Source organism: Crocuta crocuta, unplaced genomic scaffold (assembly GCF_008692635.1).
Source record: "Crocuta crocuta isolate KB4526 unplaced genomic scaffold, BGI_CrCroc_1.0 scaffold87, whole genome shotgun sequence".
Classification (NCBI taxonomy): domain Eukaryota; kingdom Metazoa; phylum Chordata; class Mammalia; order Carnivora; family Hyaenidae; genus Crocuta; species Crocuta crocuta.
In genome coordinates, this window is record NW_027532166.1 from 4,875,067 (window position 1) to 4,900,127 (window position 25,061).

At 38.0% G+C, this 25,061-nt stretch overlaps 2 protein-coding genes across 4 annotated transcripts in view; one reads left to right on the plus strand and one right to left on the minus strand.

Moving 5' to 3' along the window:
* Positions 1–20,976, minus strand: part of GTF2E1 (general transcription factor IIE subunit 1) — a 34,599-nt gene extending 13,623 nt beyond the window's left edge. The window contains exons 1-2 of one of the 2 annotated variants that reach the window (XM_077776726.1): positions 20,891–20,976; positions 15,835–16,301 (exon numbers count right to left, since the gene is read on the minus strand). In XM_077776726.1, coding sequence (XP_077632852.1) covers positions 15,835–16,282 — 448 coding nt within the window. In that variant the 5' untranslated portion in view covers positions 16,283–16,301; positions 20,891–20,976. The other variant, XM_077776727.1, reaches the window with a different exon arrangement.
* Positions 20,977–21,147: 171 nt separating this feature from the next.
* The window catches only part of RABL3 (RAB, member of RAS oncogene family like 3), a 39,483-nt gene continuing 35,569 nt past the window's right edge, over positions 21,148–25,061 (plus strand). For both annotated transcript variants that reach the window (XM_077776688.1, XM_077776689.1), the window contains exon 1: positions 21,148–21,220. In XM_077776688.1, coding sequence (XP_077632814.1) covers positions 21,175–21,220 — 46 coding nt within the window. In that variant the 5' untranslated portion in view covers positions 21,148–21,174. The remainder of the gene's footprint in view (positions 21,221–25,061) is intronic.

Here is a 25,061-nt window from a genome sequence, read left to right on the forward strand (position 1 = left end):
AGCTAGGTTGTGATATTTTTCTGTCAGACAGAATCTCACAGATCACCAACATCAGATGAGGTAGGTCTTCTGTGTCCATGATGGAACTGGGGCAAAACCAAGCCTGTCAGAGTCTGAGTCTGAGTACAGATAAAAGCAAGGTCTCTGTACAACCACAAAAAACCCCCAGTTAACATCAGTGACTGCTGCTTCTTTACGAATTAGAGTTCTAGCCTCACCCTGTCCTTCTCATCTCCTATAAAAGATTTAAGACACTCAATCATAGAATTATCCCCTCTCTTTAACAGCACCCAAAACACAGCAAACCTCCACCATTTCCATAATCCTTCCTCAAATTACCTAACAAAAGCCCAAATTCTCTACGTCTGTCCACCCTGGTCTTACTGAGACACTCCAAGTTTCCTCATGGTGTATGGCTTCCCTTGCTACAGAAAGCATCAATAAACCCAACTTTGTTTACCTATGGGTGCATACCTGATGGTCTTTGACTAATGGACAGCAGCATAAAGACTCTAGCTTAAGTAACTAGACAAGGATACTATTTACCAAAATAAAGAAAGAGAAAAAGAACAAGTTCTTTTTGCTTTGTAGGGAAAAGATTAAAAGTTGCCTTTAATATCTGAGTCCATATAAACCACTGGCCATCAAAATGGTATGTTAGAAGCCAACTTATTATAACTGCTTAGAGCTCAAGAATAGGGGGTTGGAAATTTCAACAGATGAATCAACAACATGGAGGTAACTAAAGCCATTAAGTAGATCAGAGTAGTCAAAGAGGCTAAGAGGAGAGAGCATAGGAAGTCAAGGTATAAACCCAAGGAAAGAAGCAGCCTCGAGACAAATGGGACAACCAGAGGGACAGGACAATGTTTCAAGGAGGAAATGGTACAGTGTTAATTTTTCAAGGTCAACAAAAATAGAAAACCAGATTTTAAGTTTAGTAACAAAGGATAATTGGTAACCTTTAGCTAGAGAGGTTTTAGTTGGTATGCTCCCTTATTCTCTGACTATTCCTGGCTGCTTCAGCCTCTTCTCTTCAACAGAAATATAAAGCATAGAAACTATGTGAAAGAGAAAAAATAAATCATTTAAGTGAGGTCTAAAATCAGTTCTCAAATACCTGCTGAATTAAAAACACACATACACACAAACACAGGGCACCTGGGTGGCTCAGTCGGTTGGGTGTCCCACTTGGGCTCAGGTCATGATCTTGCACTCCATGAGTTCAAGCCCCACAATTGGGCTCTGTGCTGACAGCTCAGAGCCTGGACCCCACTTTGGATTCTGTGTCTCCCTCTCTCTCTCTTTCAAAAATATACAAACTTTTTTTGAAAGTTAAAAACAAAATAAAACACTGATGCAGGACTTGGGTTCACTGTTGAAAGACTGGCACTTATAGAGACCACCATTGAGAACTAGAGAATAATGCAGAAAAATTATCTAATTCAGTAGTTTTCAAAAATATTTTTTAAGGAAAGAATCCTCTTCTGCAAGTGAAGTACCTAACAGATAAACCTAAAAGCAAGTGCTCTGGTTAGGTGCAGAAAGACAGCTAAGACAAGCAGTAACACTAGAACTCCTCTCAATGTATTTCTTCAAATCATCACTACCCAGCCTCCTCAAGGTCTTGCACCAGACACACTTTGCTGTAGAGCCTTTGAACTTACTGTTCGCTCTGCTGGGACTATTTTCCCTCCACATACTCAAATGGCTGTCTCCTAACTTACTTCAGGTCTTTACTCAAATGTCACCTCAGTGAGGCCTTCCTTAGCCAATAATATCTAACATTTCACCACTGTACTGTCCTTTACTTCCCCTTAACATCTGTCACCATCCAACACATATTATTTATCTAGTTTATTAAATCGTCATTAAAATTGTCATGTTACAACCAAAGTTTTAAAAAAATCCTCACAAATGTCCCATTTCTTTTAAAGACAGTATATATTCCAAACTTCAGCTTTAAGTAAACAAATCAACAGGCTTGTCAGTGTAGCTCCTCCATATAAAATAGCAATGCTTTTGTTTTGGGAAAAGAGAAAGAGAAAAAAGATTACTGTTACAGCAGGAAATCTCAGAATAACAGTCTAGTAACCCCCCCCCACCCCCCAAATGGGGGGAAAGAGAAGATGGTATGTAATCATGAGGAATTCCAGCCTTATCCAAGTAAGTTTCCAGAGCCATGCTTAATTGAGACTAAGATTTAACAAGAGTTATTTACAGCAAGGCCTATTTTGCAGTTCTGAAAAGAGTGGCTTTTATATTACTATTAGGAACTGTGGAAGATCTGCGATTTTTACCCTACTTGTAAACTAACAAGTTACCCTGTGGTTTCATGGATGCTGGAGAAAGACATACAATTTCTAGGTCAGAAATAAAGAACTATATTACTCATGGCAATAGGAGTAGCCAGTTTCAGCTTTTGTGCCAAATCTCTGAGCCCCAATTCCCACCTGGTGACACAGAGAGGTCCAGGTGACAACTGTACATGCTGTAGGCTGTGTTACAGGAGACTCTGAAGTTAAGGAACTCAGCTATTTTATAATGGGCAAAAACAAGCCTGTCCTCTGCTCTAGAGGGTGATGTTATCTTTACTATCTTGGACACTAAGAAAACATTGTCTGGAGAAAGACTCTATTTTTATTTTTCTGAACAACAGGCAAACTTGCCCTTAGCTAAGGAGAGAAACAATATATATTCCAAGGTTGCTCACTATATAAACACCCATGAAAAAGAAAGTCCCCTCAAAAAAAGGCAATTGGTATCTCCTTGCAAGACATGCATATCATGACAAAGTCATGAAGTACTGTCTCCCAACAATTATCATGTCTGGCAAACATCACAAGACGAAAAGTTAGCCTGATACCTTGAGTCCTATGTTTACCACAAAAACACAGTTGTAAACAAGAACCAGCCTGTCAAAAGCCAGATCTAGCATCCACCAAGAAAAATAAGAAATTCTGCATTTTATGGGAAAAGACTTAAGACTACCTTAACATCCCAGCAGCATTTTTTATAAATTTCAGGACACATTAAAAAAGGCAAATCAACCTTCCAAAAATCAGAGGTGGTGGTGGAGGAGGTTGGTAGGGGTATTTAATACAATTAGTAGAAGGAAACTCCTGAGTGGGTGGTGGTAATCACACACTGACACAAAATCTATCCTCAAGAAGCTTCAAGTTTAGTAGAGATGAAAGATATCTGGAGATAAACATCTGGGATCAGTGCAAGAATAAAGCGCATAAGTGTTCGGGAGATCAAAGAATTCTGACTTCTAGCTGAGAGCACAATGGAAGGTGTGCCTTTTAAGGTAGAATTTAGAAGAAAAGCAATTGTTACAGAGATCAAGGGAAGGGGGAGGAGAACAACACATTCTATATTATCATAAGAGAATCGGGTAGTTGAAAATAATACTTAACTGTAGTTTCAGTATAATAAGAATAGAGGTAACAAAAAGAATGGTAAAAAACAGAACAGGATAAACTACGATGGTCATAGTGAGTCTTGAACGTCAAGCTTCATTCTGACTTTATTCTTGAGTAATAGGAAAATGATTAAAAGATTTTGGGAAAGAACATGAGGTCATCAAAACTAACATTTATAAATATCGATTTGTCTTAGTGGCCTGAAATGGTCTTCCAACAAGCAGCCAGTTCTTAACTGTTAACATAAAAATTATTTTTAAGTAATAATTATTTTAAAATAATACTCAGGCTCTACCAAGAGATGCTGACTCAATAGGTCTGGAGTAGGCTCAGAAATATGAATTTTAAAAGTTCCACAAGAAATTTTAACACATACTTCTGGTGGAGAACTGATGTTAAGTAATCAATACGATAAATATCCCAACTCTTCTTGTAACTGGACCACTCTGCACTGTGTAGTGTGTACAGAAGGTACTACTTAAGCATGAGAGAAGAAACAAGCTGAAACTCGGAGCTCTGTACCACCTTTCCTTTCAAGACCAGGGCAAAAATTGGCAACAGAGAATCCAAGCTACGTAAGGGAGAACACGCAAGCAAGATTGAAAGATGTGGCAGGAGGGAGAAAATGAGTCCTCAAAGACTCTTAGGGAAAGCATGACAAATGATGGGATTAGGAGAAAAATAAGAGTTCAGTGATAACACATTTGATCATCTACTCTTAGAAACCACAAAAGAACAAGGAAAGCTATTCACAAATATTCACATGTGTTCATCACAGCTAAGTCTGTGACAACAGTATTATCCAAATCTAACATAGGAGGGAATAAAGACTCAGAGTCTTAAGTTTACCAGATCATAACTTAAAAACAAAAATCACTAAGCTTGGATTCAAATATAAATCTCTGACTCAAAAGACTAAATGCACTTCACCATCCTGATTTACATGTCCCTTTCCCTACCTCCTATCATCCCCACCAGCTACAATTTAGCAAACTTCCTCCAGGTATATACATAGGCTCTAATTTCCTAAAATGTAAAACAGAAGGAGAGAAGATTTGTAACAAAGAATTTATTTAACAAACATTAAGTGCCTATCACATGCTAAGCATTTACTCAGCTAAGTCTTTTTTTTTTTTTTTAATGTTTATTTGAGAGAGAGAGAGAGAGAGAGAAAGTGCGAGTACGGGAGGGAGAGAGAGAGCCAGAGACACAGAATCTGAGCCCCACGCGGGGCTTGAACTCAAGAGTGGTGAGATCATGACATGAGCCAAAGTCAGACAGACACTTAACCTGACTGAGCCACCCAGGTGCCCCTACTCAGTTGAGTCTTACTTAATGTGTCAGTTTGACCAGGGGATCAAAATACATCCAGTTGTAGATAAATAATAGGTATTGAAAGTAGGGAGGAAAAAGTTCTTTTACAAATAGATATTTCAAAACTATATTTTAGGGTTGTCTATTTCATAGTACAGGAATGCCTCAATCCTATGACTCAGGGCTCTTCTAATGAAGGTAAGTTGTCACTTCAAAATCAGAAAAGAAATGGAGACCTAACTGTGGTCATGAGAGAGAAGAGGAGGGAGGAAGAAGGGAAAGAAGTAAATTTCTCCCCAAATTTAAAAAAATGTAAAAACAAAAATGAATTGAGGGCAGGGGAAAGGGGTTGGGAGACAAGGGCTGGAAACAAAAGAAAAAACACAGTAAAGTTCAATAAAATTCAAACAACATTTTTCTTTTGCTCAACCCAGAAGAAAACTTATTATGCTGGCCAAGGTCTTCCACTTAACTGTTTCCAACATGTTACTCATTTTAGCAAACATCATACTTATTTTAATCATGTGAGTATTCAGCTAAGGGAAGAGTAAATAAATAAAGCCAAAGGGGGAAAAATGTTTATCTTCTTTAGTATGAAAAAAGGAAAATGTTTTGGAAATTTATCATAATTGAGGAAAAGGGCAGAAGATAGGACTCAACTCCCTTAACAATTAGAAATTATTTAGGTTTAGGTTTTTCCCTCTTCATTCATTTTTTAGGACTCAATGAATAGGTCATCATCAGCTAATGCCCAGAATTCACTGCCAAATATCTGCCATAGTATTAACTACAACTGGAATATTATTCAGTCATTTTTCTATTAAAAATATTAAAATAAGCCCAATTGCCTTGATAAGGCACAGTTGCTGCAGTATTGAAGCAGGAGTCATGTGGCAGCCCAAATCCTCAAGGCTAGCCAAGGAAACAGAGAAGATCAAATGTCTGCTGCCGCACAGCCCTCACCCCAGCACAGTGGGATGGATGTCCTAAGGACTTCCCACCTTTAGGCCTTCCTAAGACTACGAAGCTGCTTTTGTAGAGCTCACATTCTAGTGGGGAATTAGTCAAGACAAACAAACAATAAATAAATAAATAAATAAATAACATGAATGTAAAATAGTACAATAAAGAAAAACAAAACAGGAAAAGAGGATAAAGAAAAAGGAGAACAATGGAAAGGGGTATGCTCTATTACACAGGAAACTTGGGGAAGGCCCCTCTGATAGAGCAAGTGAGATGAGATTTGAAACATGTAATGGAGCCAGCCAGTCATGCAGACAATGTGGGCAAGAGGAAACAGCATGAAAAAGGCAAGTAAAGTGAAGGGAAGTATGCCTGGTGCAGGCAAAGCACAAACAAGATGGCCAGCACAACTGCCGTGCAGTGAACTCACAAGAGAGTGGTAGAAATAGTGTCTCCAAAATTGGGGGACAGATAAAAAACCTTGTAAGTTCTGTTAAGGACTGAGATTTTTCTGAATGAGGGGGAAAGCCTTTGGAGGGTTTTGAACAGAAGAGTGACAGATAGAGCCTAAAATGCTTTTTAAGAAGGATCATTGGCTACTGGGACAAACAGTCTACATGGGCAGCAAGACGGGAAGGAAGAAGACTAGCTAAGACAATGGTGTGAAATCGAAGCAAGAGATAATGGCTAGGCTAACCTTTCTGGACAGTCTTGTGAAAAAACTAAACTCCTCTCTCACTTAAAAAACTTCGAGGAAAAACAAAACAGAACAAGGGGCAATTAACAGTTCCATGTTAAAATCAAGTAACTAGGACCAGAACACTTAGGTTTTTAGTGAGACAAAAAGGAAACTATAAAACTTCAAGACATATCACTAAGATAAGGGATTAATTTTACCACAGTACAAAAATCCAACCACCATACAACTTAGGAAGCATATTTGGACAGTTTCCCTTCCCACTGAATATTTTATGGATTACGTATACATGGAGAAAGGGAGTGAATTGGAAGCTTGGGAAAATAAAACTGACAAAAAAAAATGTAAATACTACTCTCCATTATGCCACAAAGTGTTTCTGAAGATGGCATAAACAAAGCATATTTTCTATATGAACATTACTATGACCAATAGTCTCATTTCTTACCCAAGGGCTTTCAAATTAACCCAAAGTGACTAACATTATCTCTAAAAGCAATGATAAAACCCTAGCCTCTATATACTTTAATGTCAACTCTTCAGGGCACCTGGGTGGCTCTGTCGACTGAGTGTCCAACTTTGGTTCAGGTCATCATCTCACAGTCCATGGGTTTGAGCCCCGCATCCAGCTCTGTGCTGACAGCTCAGAGTCTGAAGTCTGCTTCGGATTTTGTGTCTCCCACTCTCTCTGCACTCGGTCTCCCTCTCTCTCAAAAATAAATAAACATTAAAAAAAAATCTCTTTTGAAATATCAACTATTCTCCAAACCAAAGGGTGCTCTGAAATTAAGAGTTGAGNACTCTCTCTGCACTCGGTCTCCCTCTCTCTCAAAATAAATAAACATTAAAAAAAATCTCTTTTGAAATATCAACTATTCTCCAAACCAAAGGGTGCTCTGAAATTAAGAGTTGAGAGAAACCATATACAGTATAGAAAAGACTGAACTTATCATTTTATACATGCTAAAAAAGGCCTAGAATGATTATAGGATTCACCCAAGGTAATAATTACTAACATAATCCAAGACTAGAACTCAAGACTCTGTAACCCTAATCCATTGTTGTTTTACTATTTAATAGTCATTGCTTAAAGAAAGGAAACAAAACTTCTGAAAATGACATCGCAACTGAACACAGCAATTATGTAGAAGGACCCAACGTAGTAAGTATCCTAAAAAACCCTAACAATACTGTCAGAAGTTGACCAATATTTAATAACCATAAGCTGTTAAAACAACAATATAATTAATAATCACTTAAAAAAACCACTTAGTTTCTTAGACTTCAAAGCGGCTGGGGGTGTGAGGGAGAAGAAATGGAAGGATAACCACAAAACAATAGTTATTAACACAGTGACAGGTGATGAGAGTGACGACTGGGTTGAATGGTAGAGCACAGAGTGGAAAACCTAGATTTGCCATTTTATTTGACATATTTGTCTACTATTTGAGTCCTTAATATGTTTAATGTATTACTTATGTGTGTTTAGAAGAAAAGAAACATGTTATTTTTAATCCTCCAAAGCACTCAACTCTCTCTTAACTAGTATCCAAAAGTCACACACTCTTGGGTTATTCTTTGAAAGCATCATCAAGTCCTTTGTTATAAGTTTTATCACTCAAAATATTCAAAGGCATATGTATCAAAATGCTAGTTTCAAAAGTCACCTTTTATTCTAATTTCTAAACTTTCTTTCATAAAGCAAATCTCTTCAGTGTAATTGAGCAAGGGGAAATGTGTGGAAAAAGGAACTGCTATTATAAAATAGTAACAGACATGACAAGAACAGGGTTATATATTCCCTAAAATTATTTCACCTATAATAAAATGGTACTTAAAAAACTATCCTTTAACAATTTACCACAGAACACGTATGAACACTGTAAAATACTCATTCCTTTGCAGGTAAAAGAAACAAAAGTGGCTTTAACAAATTTTTTAAGTCAGAAGATCTCAAATATATTTGTGATGTACACAGTAAAACCCCACATTCTATAACTCAACTTATCAATGAAACTGGCTTCTTTCCTTCCTTAAATGGACACTTCTAGATTTGGTATAATCATACAACATTCTCAGATTCTGGAACTCGCTATGAAGGGTAAAAAATATACAATGCCTGGGGGGAAAAACAACAAATTGTAGTACTTACATAAGTACTAAAGCCTGCAATAAAATTCTCTAAATCAGGCCTAAATCAAATCCATCTTAACATGCAATGAGCAGGCAAAAAATCTGTGGTTTTGATCCGACTCTTTCAAAGACCATAATCAACAGGATATTATATGCCAGCACCAAACTAAAATGCAACTTTTCACAAATTAGTTTCCATGTAATCAGCATCAAAATACAAAAGGATAAAACTCACAAAAAGTTTTATTTAAAAAAAAAATAAAAAGCCCTCAAATCCTCATGATCAAAGCAACACAATTTTTTTTTTTAAATCAGACCTAAAGGTTTTGAAGAAGTGGGAAGTGTAAAAGAGGGAAGACACTTGTTCCTTTACTATCTTTCCGTAACTTTCTGTAAGTTGCTTTTATTTTTTAACTTACTTTAATAATCACCTCCCCCCACCCAAAACAAATCCACACTTCAGAGCTTTCCAGTATGATTTTCTACTGAACCTATCCTGGGCAAGATTCCAAATCAGCAAATGAGTAAAATAATCCTAGAAATATTTGTGTGTGTGTGTGTGTGTGTGTGTGTGTGGTTGTGTTATTAGCATTTCAGGAATCGAAAATACTGCTTGTAAGACATCTCCTGTCCTAAGTAGAAAGAGATAAGGACAGGAAAAGTAGCCTGCTGTATGAATGTAAACATCATTAACGAATCTTTAGGAGTCTCAGGAATACAGGACCATAACAGTTGAAAAAATATTAGGTTAAGGAAATTGAAGAATTTTAATGATATGGGGATCAAGAAACTGATCTGCTTATAAACCAAAAAGCTTTACCTGCAGTCACAAGGCAAAAAGGACTCATGATTTAACCCCAAATTTATAATATGAAGATCCCAAGTAGTAGATATAGAGTTTACTTGATATTCCAAGTGACTCAGAACCAGTGGAACATTGTAGCTGTTTTTAAGAGTTGTTTACTAGATACATTTTCCTTTATGGTTAGTTATTAAAGATTTCTTTCATACTAATCCTAAAATCTGTCTCTGTTTTCATGGAACCACACAAAACAAGCTAAATATTCTTTTTTTTTTTTTTTCGGTNTTTTTTTACAAATAGTTTATTGTCAAATTAGTTTCCACATAACACTCAGTAAAACAAGCTAAATATTCTTTCCTGATATTCAATCTAAAACATCCTAGAAATCTATACAGCCCCAGATTCATTACTTCATAAGATCCTCCAAACCCCAGAGTACAACACAGGCATGTGTAAGTGTACCCACACACATCATTTGATTCATTGAACTAGAAAAAATAATCTCTAAATTCCTATTTCTAAAAACATATTAAATACATAGCTATAAGATTCTTTTTTTAATTTAACTTATTTAAAAGTTTATTTAAAATGTGATTTTCAGTTTTTAGGTAAATTCAGTAATAGGGGCTTCCAAATTATTTGTAATTCAAACACTTAACAATTTATTTCCTTGGGGCACCTAACAGTGCCCTTCCTTCAGGCTGTCTGCTTTCAACAGAGCCTGCTTTGGATCCTCTGCCCCCCTCTCTCTCTGTCCCTCCCCTGCCTGTTTGTTCTCTGTCTCTCTCTCAAAATTAAATAAACATTAAATTTAAAAAAAAAATTTGTCTCCTCCAGGCCCCCAACAAAACTACAGTGCCACATATGCGTTTAAAGAAATACAAAAACTAGTGGCTCCTGGGTGGCTTAGTCAGTTAAGCATCCGCCTCTTGATTTCCACTCAGGTCATGATCTCACGGTTAGTGGGTTTGCGGGTTCGAGCTCCAGCCAGGCTCTGTGCTGACAGCTCAGAGCCTGGAGCCTGCTTCCAATTCTGTGTCTCCCCTTCTCTCTCTGCCCCTCCCCCACTCGTGCTCTCTCTCTCAAAAATAAACAAACATTAAAAATACTTTTTTAAAAAAGAAGTATAAAAATGATAGTTGCACTCACTATTCCCACTACTGAGAATTCTTCTCAAGGAAAAACTTAAACATAAAATGGCATATACATAAACGTGTTCAAAGCATTATATCCATACTAACAAAATATAGAAAAAATCCAAAGTGCCCAAAATGGGTGGAAAGGAAAATGAGGGGGAGGTACATCACCCCTATTAAAACATATTTTAAACACTAGATAGAAATAGGAGAGTTTGGTACATTAAGGAACCAAGAGATCACAAACTATTCTTGGCTATGATTATAATTATAGGTAATATGCAAAAGGATAGTGGTTTGTGAGTAAGTTGTTTTCTCCTCAAAATTTTCTCTGGCATTATGACTGCATAATTTTTAAATGAAAAATATAAAACTACTTCCATATCATCTAACCTTAAAGGAGAATACAATCTTCCCCTTCCTTTTGGGGGAAACTTGCTGCTGAATTTAACTTGGAAGGGCCATTAACTGAGGTGCCTGGGTGGCACAGTTGGTTAAGCATATGACTCTTGATTTTGGCTCACAGTTTGTGAGATGGAGTCCTGCATCAGGATCTACACTGATGGGTGAGGAGCCTGCTTAGGATTCTCTGTCTCCCTCACTCTGTGCCCCTCCACTGTGCATGAGCGTGCACCCTTTCTCTCTCAAAATAAATAAGTAAACTTAAAAAACAAGTGCCATTAGCTAAATCACCCATAGTTGAGACTAAAGTATAAACGGGAATGCTAAGTCTATCTACATGGCCACGAAGCTTGCTAAATCTAGAAGATGCTATTTTGCCAATTTGAAGGATTTCATGACAGTCATATGGTCTTTGTTTTGATTACCTGTAAGTCCATACTTCAGTAAAACACCTGATTTTGCCTGATTAAATTTCTGAAACCAGAGACTAGTGGGCAAAGGCTAAGCCATTCCATTTTAATGAAATAAAGTATCTATACCTACTGTAATGGAAAAGCCTTAGCCTTTTTTCCTTCCATGCAGCAAAAAGCTCAGTTCTTCCCTGTGTCTCCTTTACTAGTTACATATAGCACTTCACTTCTGACACTTTTCATCACCAAATGTGTGGAGATTTTACCCCAAGTAATTCCCAGTGACATCAGCTGGGTGTCCTAACAATCAACTCAGTTATGGCTACCTGGAGATAGCATCAGATCCCACAGGCTGAGGACTTAGTCCTACAAGACTGTCCCCTCGCCCCAATTTCAGATGCCAGTCACAAGCCCAAGTTATCATGGGTGTTTCTTACCAACAAGCTATATAGATAGAAGGTTCCAATGAACCAGCTCCTACTTGGATTCAGCTAATTTGCTAGAGCAGCACACAGAATTCAGGGATATACTTACTTATGTTTACCAGTTTATTAAAGGATATGATAAAGGATACAGAAGAATTATCCAGATGGAAAAGATGTGTAGGGCCAACTTTCAGGAAAGGGTACAGGGCTTCCCTAACCTCTCTGAGTGCACCACTCTTCCTGCACCTCCACATGTTCACTAACCTGAAAGCTCCCTGAATCCCATATTATTGGGATTTTTATGAAGGCTTCCTCATGTAGGGATGATCACTCATTAACTCCATTTTCTGCCCTTCCCCCAAAAGAATTGGGGGTGGGGGGTGGGGGGACTAAATTCCAAGCCTGGTCTGGGAGCAGCCCTCATCCAGGAGCCATCCAGGACCCACCCAGAGTGACCTCACTAGAACAAAAGACATTCTTATAACCCAGGAAATCACAAGGGTTTCAGGAGCCCTCTGTCAGAAATGGGGGTCAAAAGTCAAATATTAGAATAAAATATGCTATTTGTGCTTTATCACTTAGGAAATTACAAGAGTTTTAGGAGCTCTGTACAAGGAACTGGGGACAGAGGTCTCACACATACCAAGCATCAAACATTTGGAGAGAGTTCAACCCAAGAACACCAATGGCAAAGTCTGAATGGAAAGTATGGAAAGAACCCAGAATCTTTAGGGAAAAGAGAAATGGGGTAAGGAAAGGCTACAAACCGAAGTAGAAGGATCACTAGCCTATGTGAATTAACAATGGCAAAACAATTCTTGCTGAACTCAGAATTTCCTGAGCCCAGAACTTCTGGATGCTCATCGAGGAGTCATTATCCTTTGCCCAGTGGCAGAGAGCTGCCCATACACTTCAGTTAAAAACTTTTTTCACGGAAACAATGAAGTCTACAAAGCTTCAAATCTATTTCCTGAATGCTCCCTAATTTCTGATATAAACCACAGTTCAACCTAATAATTGTTGAGATGGAAATGGAGATAAATGCCCATCAGATGCCCCCATGAGGGCAGAGTCAGAAATATCATCAATCTCCAATAACAACCAGGAAGAAACAGAATAGATTTGTACAAGACTAGACTTAGAATGAAAACTATAATTCTATCAATTTAAAGACAGCATAAATAATACAGCAGAAAAAGTTCACTCTCTTTCTTCTCTGATACACATACCAAATGTTTATTTCCCATCTTCTTTAAAACGGGAGTGGGGCATGAATAAAACAGAGTAAGGGAGCAGAGAGAAAAAGACCAAGGTTTCTAAAGGGAATGTATAACCACCAAGGGATGATGTCAAGGCATCAATAGTGAAAAAGCAAAACACTAGAACGGACACGGAAACTGGGGCCGAATATCACCCAATCAACACATTCTCTCCTTAAAGGAAAAGTCCACATGAAAAGCCAAATTATAATAAAAAAGCAGGTATATTTTCAGAATGAAGTTTCCCTATGACTAAGAATTTTCAATCATGATACCTTCAAGATAGCTTCACTATAAGAATATAAATGACAATTGAGTTGACTATTAGTGTTGGCTGATCAGTGACTCAATATCTTTGATTCAAACAACCCTGACTATGTTTTCATGTTAGGGTATCTCCTACACAGCCCAACTATCGATGACAACTAGTTTCATTCAGACACTAACCTAAGTGAAATACAAAGAGCATTATGGATCAATCTCCAAAAACTGGTTTATAAGTAGTGGAAATACTTCCTTTTAGAAAGTCTCATGAAATTAAGTAAGAATCCTATGAGTAAATGTAGAAGCACATTACTTTAGATTACCCTCTCTGAGGGACTGGATTACACACACCACTGTAGTCAAGAGTGACAATGACAACCACTGTAACACCAATATCTTCAGAGAATCACAAAACCAAAACCCAGTGTTCCTTTAAGAAATGTTGGAGAGAGTGGCCAAAGTGATGAGAATTTTCTAGTCCATTCTGAAAGAGTTCCAGATATATTCTATAACATTCCTCTATAGCACACTTACACAATTCTTATATTCAGGATGGTTAAAATTTTCTTACAACCAAGATCTCTTCCTAGTTAAGCCCTTTCAAGGTAAGCAGGCTCTGACAAATTAAACATTTAATACAAATGTGGCTTCTTTAAATTATTTTTCATCTAAAATGACTGCTTCACAATAAATAAGAAAAGTCACAGGCTATTTCTAATTCTATAGGTTAATAATCTTAGTTGAAATTTGGATTATTTCCCATTAAAAAATAATTGCAAAATTCTCTTAAACAGATAACATATACAAAAATTAGAAAATTAAACCTACGTAAATCTTTATTTTTTTTGCAACAGAACATTTCATGTGTGAAAGTTTAAATTACATTTTTCAGATAGTTTTTAAAATTTTTTTAATGTTTTATTTATTTCTGAGAGAGAGAGACAGTGTGAACAGGGGAGGGTCAGAGAGAGAGGGAGATACAGAATCTGAAACAGGCTCCAGGCTCTGAGCTAGCTGTCTGCACAGAGCCCGACACGGGGCTCGAACCCACAAACCGTGAGACCATGACCTGAGCAGAAGTTGGACACTTAACCGACTGAACCACCCAGGTGTCCACAGATAGTTTTTTAAAAAGCAGATCTATGAACTAAAAATACCCTATACTCCTGAGTTCTGCCATAACAAGGCGACAATCTAACTTACCAACACAAGCTCTCTTTATAGACTTTAACCTCTAGAAAATAATACAAAATTAATCCACCAAATAATTAGCAAAATTATAGTCTCTTTTCCAGATTACAAGTGGCAAGACAAAATAACTATACATCCCAGCACTTTAAAGTTTCTGATGTTGGGGAGCCTGAGTGGCTAAGTCGGTCAAGTGTCTGACTTTGGCTCAGGTCATGATCTCACCATTCAAGAGTTCAAGGCCCACACTGGCCTCTGTGCTGACAGCTCAGAGCCTGGAGCTTGTTTCAGATATTCTCTCTCTCTCTGCCCCTCCCCTGGTTGTGGTATCTCTCTCTCAAAAATAAACATTAAAAAATTTTTTTAAGTTTCTGATGTTAACACTAGGCATACTGTACTTTTAGAAAATGCACGTTTTACAATCCTATGTTGATAAGAAAAAAATCATTAAAACTAAAGCATTTACTTGGATGAAGCAAATTCCAGATCATGCTGACAATTCTCTGCCACTAATAAATGGCTAAGAGACTAAATATCTATCCACTTGTAAACCTGCAAAAATGTGCCCCTCTTATATCATCTAGCTAAGCCTTATCTTTTAGGTCTCAGTCAGTACTTCTTTCAGAGGCCTTCCCCAAATGTAGATTAGATGCCCTAGTTACATACTCCTGATAGCACTTTGTACTTCCATTAACAAAGCATTTAGAAACATTGTATTATAACTTTCTAGCAGTGACTCATACAAGCAGACAGTCAAATAAATGTTCAACAGAGAAGTCAAAGATGTCCAAACGGCTTCAAAGTGGTAGAGAAGCCAACCCTTCAGATTAGGCTGCAGCTGCAAAAAGGGGGTGAGGGTGGGAGCAGAGGTAGGAGGGCCATGGGTGGTAGAGAACACTTCCTTGTGAATGAAAAAGGCTTTGCAAAAGCTTCTAAAAGTAGTATGAACAAGAAAGTAAGTCAAACAAGTAAGACTAAGAATGACCATAATGGACTTATGAATCCACTCAACTTTATAATGATATGCCTGATCGATTTAAAAATTAAACAAACCAGGGACGCCTGGGTGGCTGAGTTGGTTAAGCATCTGACTCTTGATTTCGGCTCAGGTCATCTCACGGTTCACGGAATTGAGCTCCACATTGGGCTCCACACTCTCAGTGCGGAGCCTGTTGGAATTCTCTCTCTCCCTCTCTCTCTACCNTGGAATTGAGCTCCACGTTGGGCTCCACACTCAGTGCGGAGCCTGTTGGAATTCTCTCTCTCCCTCTCTCTCTACCCCTCCCCAATTTGCATGCACTCTCACTCTCTCAAAATAAATACGCTTTTTAAAAAAATTAGATAAACCAATTTAAGAAATACATATTTTATTTTTTAAAGTTACTTATAAGATTCATAAATTGGAAAAAATCTCACCTGTCATGGGATCAAAGAGCTGATTAGCTTCTAAGTCCGTAAAAGTACTACTACAGACAGGACATTTGAAGGAAGCCCGGTTGGTGGAATCTCTCTCATCAGTTTCAATCCTCCTCCTCATGTGGTCCAATTTGTATTTTACCACATTAACAAGAGTACGATAATTAATAAAGTAGTAGTTATGGCGAGTGGTTTTCCCATCTGCAGCAGTCTCTACCCTCATTCTGCATTTGATGAACTTATCTCCCTTTAAATTATTCAAAACTGATCGAAGTTGCTTCCGATCAAACTTGAGCAGCTCCAGCATATCCTCCTCTTTCACACAGGGGTTCCGGATCAAGATGTCCAAGGCCAAAGCATGCTCAATGCCATAAAACCCCCGGATCACGTACTTGGCTAATCTCTTCAATGCTGCAGGAACCTCGGTGAGGACATCTGGATCTGCCATCTTTAGCAGTAAACTTCAACTTTAAATAAACCAAATTCAGAAAAAAAAAGGGATTAGAAGGACATAGTAATCATTTTAAATCTAGAATTATCAACCCAATGGGGAGCTGGCAGCTACCACCCTTTGAAGTGTCACAAAGGTACTCAAGACAATGTTTTAAGACTTCTAATACCTAAGCATTGAACAGAAAACAAAATTTTCCTCTAAAGTACACAGATTATACTTTAAAAGCTTTACATATGCTTTAAATGTTAAAATTCATGATCTACTGTGCTTGTTTCTAAAAAGTAACTTATTACTTATAGTAATGATATATTATATCAAGCCCACTTTATTTCAGAAAGAGAAACAAAAAAGATAAATGAAGCCTCACTACTCAATACTATAGATCTTTGGGAATGCTGGAAAACCCCTGAAAAACTATCAGTTAGCATATCCTTGAAGTGTCTCTATTTCTTTTCTGGAATAAAATTTTCCTACCAAAATCTATTCTGGGAGATTTTACATGGTCATGCTCTCAGAATAAAATTACAATAAACTAATAAACACATAAGTCATGACCAGATGGGTGTTTGGCAAAATTACTGTTATAAATCTAAAAGAAATGAACACTTAGATCTGGATAGCTTTACCAACCTTGCAAAGTTAAATCTGATGACCAATTAAATAAATAGTCCTAAAAGAAAGAAAGAAAGAAAGAAAGAAAGAAAGAAAGAAAGAAAGAAAGAAAGAAAGAAAAAGAAAAAGGAAAAAAAAAGAAAGCTCAAGATATCTTTAAATACTGGATCCCTTCTTGCAGGACAAAGCAGAAGCTAACCGTACCTAGTTTTCGTCATGACCCAGAAGGCTATCTTCCACAAGCCCAAACTGGCATGGGTAGACTTTCATGTGGCTGTTAAAAAGCCTGGGCGTTGGAATTCAGTTAGCCTGAGTTTTAGTAGCTGTGTGATCCTGAGCAAATTCCTTAAAACAACTCTAAGCCACACTTTACTCTCTGAGAACTAAGGATAATATTAATTACCTCAGTGAGGTTATTGTGGTGAACAAATGAGAATGTGAAGCAATAGGTGTATTAGGAAGCACCTGTTGATAAGGATAGCTCCCATGTTGATTTGATCATTAAATTGGTATGTGACAGCCAGGCTATCCACACAGACTATGTCAAGTTACATTTCCCTACACTATAGGGAAGTTTCTAACAGAGACTACTGAACTATTTCAATAGAGAATTATATTCTTTTATTAATATTAGTTTCTATTGAACCTTTTATTTATAATCCGTGGTTATCAACACAATCAGATTTAATACTTTTTAGAAGAAATATTTTTATATCCACAGTATGATATTATCAAGATATTCCTAAACAACCAATCTATACACATGTTTTGGGGGGGGAATATAATGCTATATGTGTAATAAAGGAAAGATAAAAGGAAAGTCAGTTATAATATTTCAGGCTGTAAATAATCAGGCAGGCCATGACTATATATAAGAGACAAAGCAGGACCTAGATCTAAACCTACTGTAGTCCTAGACCATTCCTGTCATCCCAAGGCGTAAGGATGCTGAGCAAGTAGCTGAGTTGAACACCAAAGTAGTATCTAACATAGCATACTACCAGATGCATTTTGTTCTCCTTTCCAACTTGACTCATTTTTTTGCTTTGCTTTACATGCTCAACAGTTGGCAGAACATATAGCGTCTGAAGCATCCAACAGACCAAAAATGGCAGACAAATGTCAAGATAAGTGACTTTTCCAATATTATGTCCTACTGTTCTATTGCCCTCCCTGACCTCCCACTCCATACACTCCATATTCTAGACCAATGATTCTCAACCCTGGATGTAAAGCAGAATCGTCTGGGGAGCATTTAAAAATGCCCATCCTGGGCCCCATTCCCAGATATTTTGTTTCAGCTGGTCTGGGAAAGCCAGGTTAGGCATAATGTTATTTTATTTATTCTGTGATTCCAAACCACAGAAAGTCTTTGACCACTGTTCCTGACAAATTTGGTGGGTGGCTATTACATGTCCTAACAGTGCACATTATCATTTCGCCTGTTTCCTTTGCCTGAAACACCTTAGTAAGCCCTACAGATTTAAGCAGGGAGTGATATGAGGGACCCTGCAGTACAATAGTTTAGGGTTTTGAATCCCAGTTCCATCATTTCCTAGCCTGTGTCCTTAGAAAATTCTCAGTTTCCTCATTTATAAAAGTGACTGACAGCACCCTCCTCATAGATTTGATGTATGGATTACATGAGATAATTCATGGAAAGTATTCTGCTTTCAGGGCTGGAAACAGAAAATATCATTAAATACAGGCATTGATAATAAGACCCTCTATTTAGAAAAGTGACTCTTGTAACAGTATGAGAAATGGCCAGCCAGAAGTACTGAAGACGGAGCCACTGCAGAGCTATTAGGAGCCATGGTAACCAAACCTAAACTAAGGAAGAGAGGTCAGGATGAATGAAACTTACTACAAAAACAAAATTAAAGGAATCTGATAATTTATTGGAAATGAATTTACAGAGTATGAAAATTTTAAATAGCTATGGGTTTTTAAAATAACATTTTTATTGTAGTAAAATACAATTAGCACAAAATTTAGCAATTAACCATTTTTAAGTATACAGTTCAGTGGTATTAAATATAATTATACTGTTGTACAGCTATCACCACCACCCATCTCCATAGCTCTTTGCATTTTGTAAAAAACTGAAACACTTGCACCCATTAAACAATAACACTCAGTATTATTAAATAATGACATATAGCTATTTGTTTTGAGCCAGTATAGCTAGGAAGAGAACACTACTACTACTATGAAAAATGAATTAACACCTGAAAGAGGTACAGGTTTGGAAGAAACGAGGCATTCACTTTTAGATGCTTGTCTTTGAGGACATACCACAGAATATTCTGTGAAGAAGTCCAGGAGGTAACTGAATAAATGAAACTGGGGCTCAGGAAAGAAGCCACACTCTTCCAGCTTATGCAAAATCTCTACATTCTAAAATCATCCTTCCTGACCATTTTGTTCTCTCCTCTATCACTTCTACTTCCCACTTTTGCTGTATCTCCTACACAGTCTTTGGACTTACTATGTTACTAAGTCAGAGGTCTCAAACTGGCAACCTCTGTCACACTGTTTGACCCAAAGCACGGTTTGAACATTTTCCGAGTTAGTTGTCAACATTTAAAAATCATGAAATTTCACATAAATTTCTATTTTGAGCTTCAAAGTTGGAAGTATCTGAGGAAAAAAAATGAGACCATGTTCCCACAGGGAAACAATAACCTGAAGCTGAAGAACAGTTGATGGTTTTAAACAGGGAAGGACCTTGGTGGGCCTCTGGAGACTTTTGAATGTGCGACCTTTCAGCACCAATCTGTTTCTTCTTTTTAGCCTCCCAGTCCATCAGTCGCCTCCCAGCCTCACCTACCTCCCTAACTCAGTCCAGACCCCGAAGAGCAATCTGGCTTTCTTTGAACAATGTATTCTCATCATACAAACATTTAGTCAGGCACCAGGCACAGAGTTGGAGAAACAAAGTTGAAATGCATCCGTTCCCTGTACAATTTACCCCCGTCAGCCTCATCCCCAGCCACACTGGCATTCTCCCAATTCCATAAGGCACACATGCTTTCTCCACTTCCAGGCCTTTGCACATGCTGTTCATTCTGCCCACAAAGCTAAACTCAAGCTCCCTTCTCCTAACCATCTTTCACATATAAAATGACATTTCTCAGGGAGACCTTCCAACAGATCCCCCTTAGTAGCTTAAATGTTCCCCTTCCACACACAGCGCTTCCCGTTTCCTCTTTGCAGTGAGTAGATTTGTACTTTGTTCAAGTCTGTCTCTGAGACCAGGGCCTTAATCTTGTTCACCACTTTCTAGACCCCATCACAGATAGTCAAGCACTTTCATAAAACTTCCAGGAAGTCTCCTAAGCACGTGTTCAAAATGCCCACCTTGCCAGCTTCCCCCAAATCACTTCCTCCACTGCTCTTTCCAGAGTAGAAAAAGGCTACTGAAAATCCTCTCCTTAAACTTCAAATGACTTTAAGCAGGCGGTGACAGGATTGAAACTCTCTGTTTTAAAAGATTATGCTACAGGATGTAAAACAAAGGAGAAAGGAGCGGTTGTGGGAATCGAGTTAGATTATTTCAGCGTACCACTATTCCGGTTCTAGAAGAACTTGGATCCTATACGTTTGTGTTTTCTTCAGTTACCATGTTTCATGGCACTTTCCATACCTTCGTACATAAAGCGGCATATCACCGCAAAACCTGCAACCAGCTGCCCTCCACGAGCTCGGTTCTGTAATGTTCACTCCTCCCCAGAGAGCCCCCGAACCCCTAAATTCCCTCGGACTGTGCCAGGTGAGTGCTGGGGTCACACTCGGCGCAGCCAAGCCCGTCCTACCCGAGGTCGCACACGGGCCGCTCCGGGGTCAATGGTTCTTTGGAGGACCACGTCAAGGGAATAGCTAAGGGGATGCGGGTAGCTAAGGAGAAAGGAGAGAAAAGGGGGAGAAACCCTGAAATGCGACGCCGGACAAGGGAATCGAGAACAAGGAACAGGGAGCAAGGTTTACCAAAACGAATCCTCGAACACTCCCACTACAGCTTCCCTCAGCGCCTCAACTACCGGCTTAAACGAGGCACGCCACTTGTGCGACAAAGACAATTCCTTATTCCTGCGACCAGCTTTGGAACCCACCCACAACTTTTAACCGTACTGGCCAATCAGCACAGTGAGGTCTCCGATCAAGACAGTGACACCCCTGATTAGCCAATGAAATTGAAGGCTCTCTCTTCCATACCCAGCTCTGGTTGGCCTACCATCCCGGAACAGGCGTTAACTCCGGGCTGTGGCAAGATGGCGTCCCTGGATCGGGTGAAGGTACTCGTATTGGGAGACTCAGGTGAGCGGCTCAATCCACCTCTAGGGTTCCTGACACTTCTGAGTTATCTGATAACCTCTTCCTTCCTACTCCCCCGCTTCTCCAGCGAACTGGCCCTGACCGTGGTTGAAAGCCCTTTCAAGGTCTAAAAACTACACTTCCCAGAGGACTTTGCTCTATCTGACGAAGGTGGCGTTGCAGGTGGGGGGCGCGGAGCCCCGACCTTTCTCCGCCCTCGCAGCTTTCCAAGCTGGTCTCCCGGGCGACCGCATCCTACCTGTATTGTTGATTCCTTTGTTTTAAGAGATATGCAGACATTGAGTATTGTACTGGGAGCTATGCGAAAAGATACAGATCCTGGGATCGTACCTTCAAGAGATTTTGTTCATTACGGAATTCAGACATGCACTAAGAAGGACTGTTCCAACTGCTTTACATATATTAACTCATTTAACCTGTGAGATCAGCCGTATTAAACCCATTTTACAGATGAGAAAAGTGAAGAAAAGAGATGTAAATGACAGAACCTGTTTGAACCCAGAGTCTACGCACATAAACATGAATCCATGTTATGAAATGAAATATTGGGTGGTAGTCCTGTTTTAGTCTTGTTTTACTCTCAGCTGGGCTTCTTGATTTCTTTGTTCTCTTTAATCCTAATTGAAAACCTATTATCTACTAGGTTGTAAGAAATAGAGCAATTAAGATAAGGCCGTATTATGAAACTGCTAGGATTTAATGCTGAGCTCTATTTAAGCATTAAGAATTAAATGCTTAAGCATTTAAGCATTAAGAATTAAAATTCTTCTTTTGGCACGTTGGACTTTTGAGAACTAGAATTGAAGTCTGCATTTCCCCCTGTCACCTTACTGCCCTTATCTTTCTTACCATAACTTCCAGCCCTATGCTTCTTAAGAACTTGGAATAAATACTAACCTTGCATTTCATAGATGAACTTTTCTGGAGTTTATCTCTGATTGTGTGCTTGTGAGCAAAGACATTATGCAGGATGCATGGAGGATAAACCATGAAGAGGATACCCCCCAAACACTTTGAAAACTAGCCTTACAGACTGTATACAGTTGTGGTGGTAAGGAGGAGGTTAAGAACATTTCCACATTACCTGAAGATTATTTGTATTCCAAAATGTTTTATAAATAGCATTGTTTAATATTCCCTTAAGGAAGTTGCATTATGAAATTCTATTAATATAATCCAATTTATCAACTCCAGTTCTTTAGCTTGAAGTGGTGCTGAAGTTAATGAAGTCACTCAGTAATGATGTTCTAACGGGACTTGTCAAGAGTATCACCAAGTAGAATTTGAGACAAATCTAGAGCTAACACGGTTCGTGATGTATAAAGTAGGCTTTCTCTCTCATTTTTAATTCGCTTTTCTATCGCATCTAACCAACACTTCGTGTTCCATACTGTTGGAATTAGTCCATTTTTTTCTTTTTCACAAAAATACTTAAGTACCTGCTACACAGCAGGCACTACAGTAAGTGCTGAGGCTGTAACTGTGAAATCAATGCATTACATAACAGGGTTGAATTGGCTGCTGCATTAAATATGGAAAAATGATCAGGCAATTAGTAAGCTTTTCTTTTTCCTGATAGTCTGGTTGTAAAACAGAAGACACAGTCATGCCTACTTGATTGATCTTGTAACACATTCATGGATATTAGGCTATGTGTGTAAAATGGGTTATTGCCTTTTTGTCAATTCCCTTTTAACACTGATTTACTAACAGTCAGGTAAGGATATGCTTTTTACGTTTCATCAGCCTTTGTATTTTTGAATAAAGGCTTATATCTCCTGTGAAATGTTGAGGATTTCACAAATATATGAAAGAATCACTTGAAATTTAGAGATTTGTTTTATATCCCCTAGAGATAGTTGATAATTTAGTAAGAAATCCTGCAAGTCTCACCAATAACACACATACATTTTTTCCTCTTTGTTCTTTCAGAGATAAGGGATAAGCTTAACACATTACCAACAACTGTATTTGGAATTGGCATTTATTTAATTATATTGCACTTTTTCTCCCAAGCAAATCAAGGGCATTCTTCTGATCTAATTCGATTCTAATGGTAAAAGCATAGAATTAGTACCTCCCTAAATTCTTAAAGAAATTAATAGTTAGCCAATTTTCATGGCACTTCAATAGTTCTTACTGTTGGCAGTCTATCCAGGGTTAGTCAACTCTTATCACCCAAAACAGTTAATTCTTGGAGAGCTATACAATATTAACTGCATAGAGATGTTTACTGACACAGCTAAACTTAACTAGAAGCTTAAGCTTTGCATCAGGCTGATAACTAAGTAGATAGATGTCTCCAACATAGACAACATACATGCAAACACAGAAACAAACAATATGCCCTAACGGTCACAGATACCAGATGCAGTGCAGTGAAATACAAAGACAGAGCCAAATTTGAGTACTCAAAAATCTAAAATGTCTGCATTGAAAAAAATAAAAAGAATTAAAGGGAAACCTGGGAAAATATTTGATTCAACTGCACAAGACAGCTAATATAAAAAGAGGTTTTGTAAATTGATAACCCTAAAACCCATTAGATAAGAGGGCAGAGAACATCAACAGATAATTTCATAAGAGAGGAAAGACAACTAATTAACAAAGGAGATTGTAATGGATATCTTTACCAGAAGGTAAAGAAATGCAGACCAAAGCAAGATGTCATTTTTTTCTTTTCTCAAACTTAGATGAAAAAGCAACAATATATGTACTGTTGAGGTGCAACAGGATTTGCAGGCTTATATGTATGGCTGGTGGCAGAGTAGCCAGATGAAAGTTCTCAACATATCAAGAACTTTAAATGTTCATTTCACTTCTGGAAAGGTATAATAAGGAAATCATTTTTAATTTGAAACAAAAATTTAAACAAGTCTTTTCTTAGCATAATGAAAAGTTCAAAATACTCTGAATATCTAATAATGAGGGAATGGATAAGTAAATTGTTATGTCTACTCTCTGAACTACTATGGAGATATTGAAAATGTTTATGAAGGGACACCTGGGTGGCTCAGTCAGTTGAACATCTGACTTCAGCTCAAGTTGTGATTTCAGGTTCGTGAGTTCAAGTCCCACATCTGGCTGGCTAGCAGCCTGTCAGCGCAGAGCATACTTCAGATCCTCTGTTCCCCTCTCCCTGCACTTGTGCTCTCTCAAAAATAAATAAATATATATTTTTAAATGTTCATGAAGATTCTGTAATAACATGGAAAATTTTAACCACTAAATAAAGGCCCTGTTCTGGAGACTGGAGATAAAAACAATGTGTAAAACCTAGTCCCAACCCTCAAAGAACTTAAACTGAATGAATAAAAACTGTGAACAAAGAAATGTAACAATGTGTTTTAAGTGCTTTGTAGAAAAATGTACAGGGTACAGAGGAGACCCAGAGGATGGTGGATAGTGTGCTTAGTTCTACCACTGTGTAGTTCAAAAAGACTTTATAACTAGAAAGAGTCTTGAAAGATTAATTCACCAGGCCAATGGGGGAGGGGAAATGAATGGGGAGAATGGGGAGGATATTTCAGACCAAACCAGCTGTGTAAGCAAAGGCGTGTATTGTTTTAAGTTCACCATATATACACAATAACAACCTACTTTTAGAAAACCCCTGCTAATGGTATTAAATAAACCTACATTGCTTATAGTGCTCTTCCGGCTATTTTTGCTTCTTTAAATTTCATTCCAGATTGTCTGTAAATATAACTTTTTATAATAAAAAATAAACATAATAGGTCCATACACAGTAATGCACACAAAGAGATGGTCTGCATTTTTGATACAACTAGTGTTACATAAAGATTCACCAACTATGTGTGTT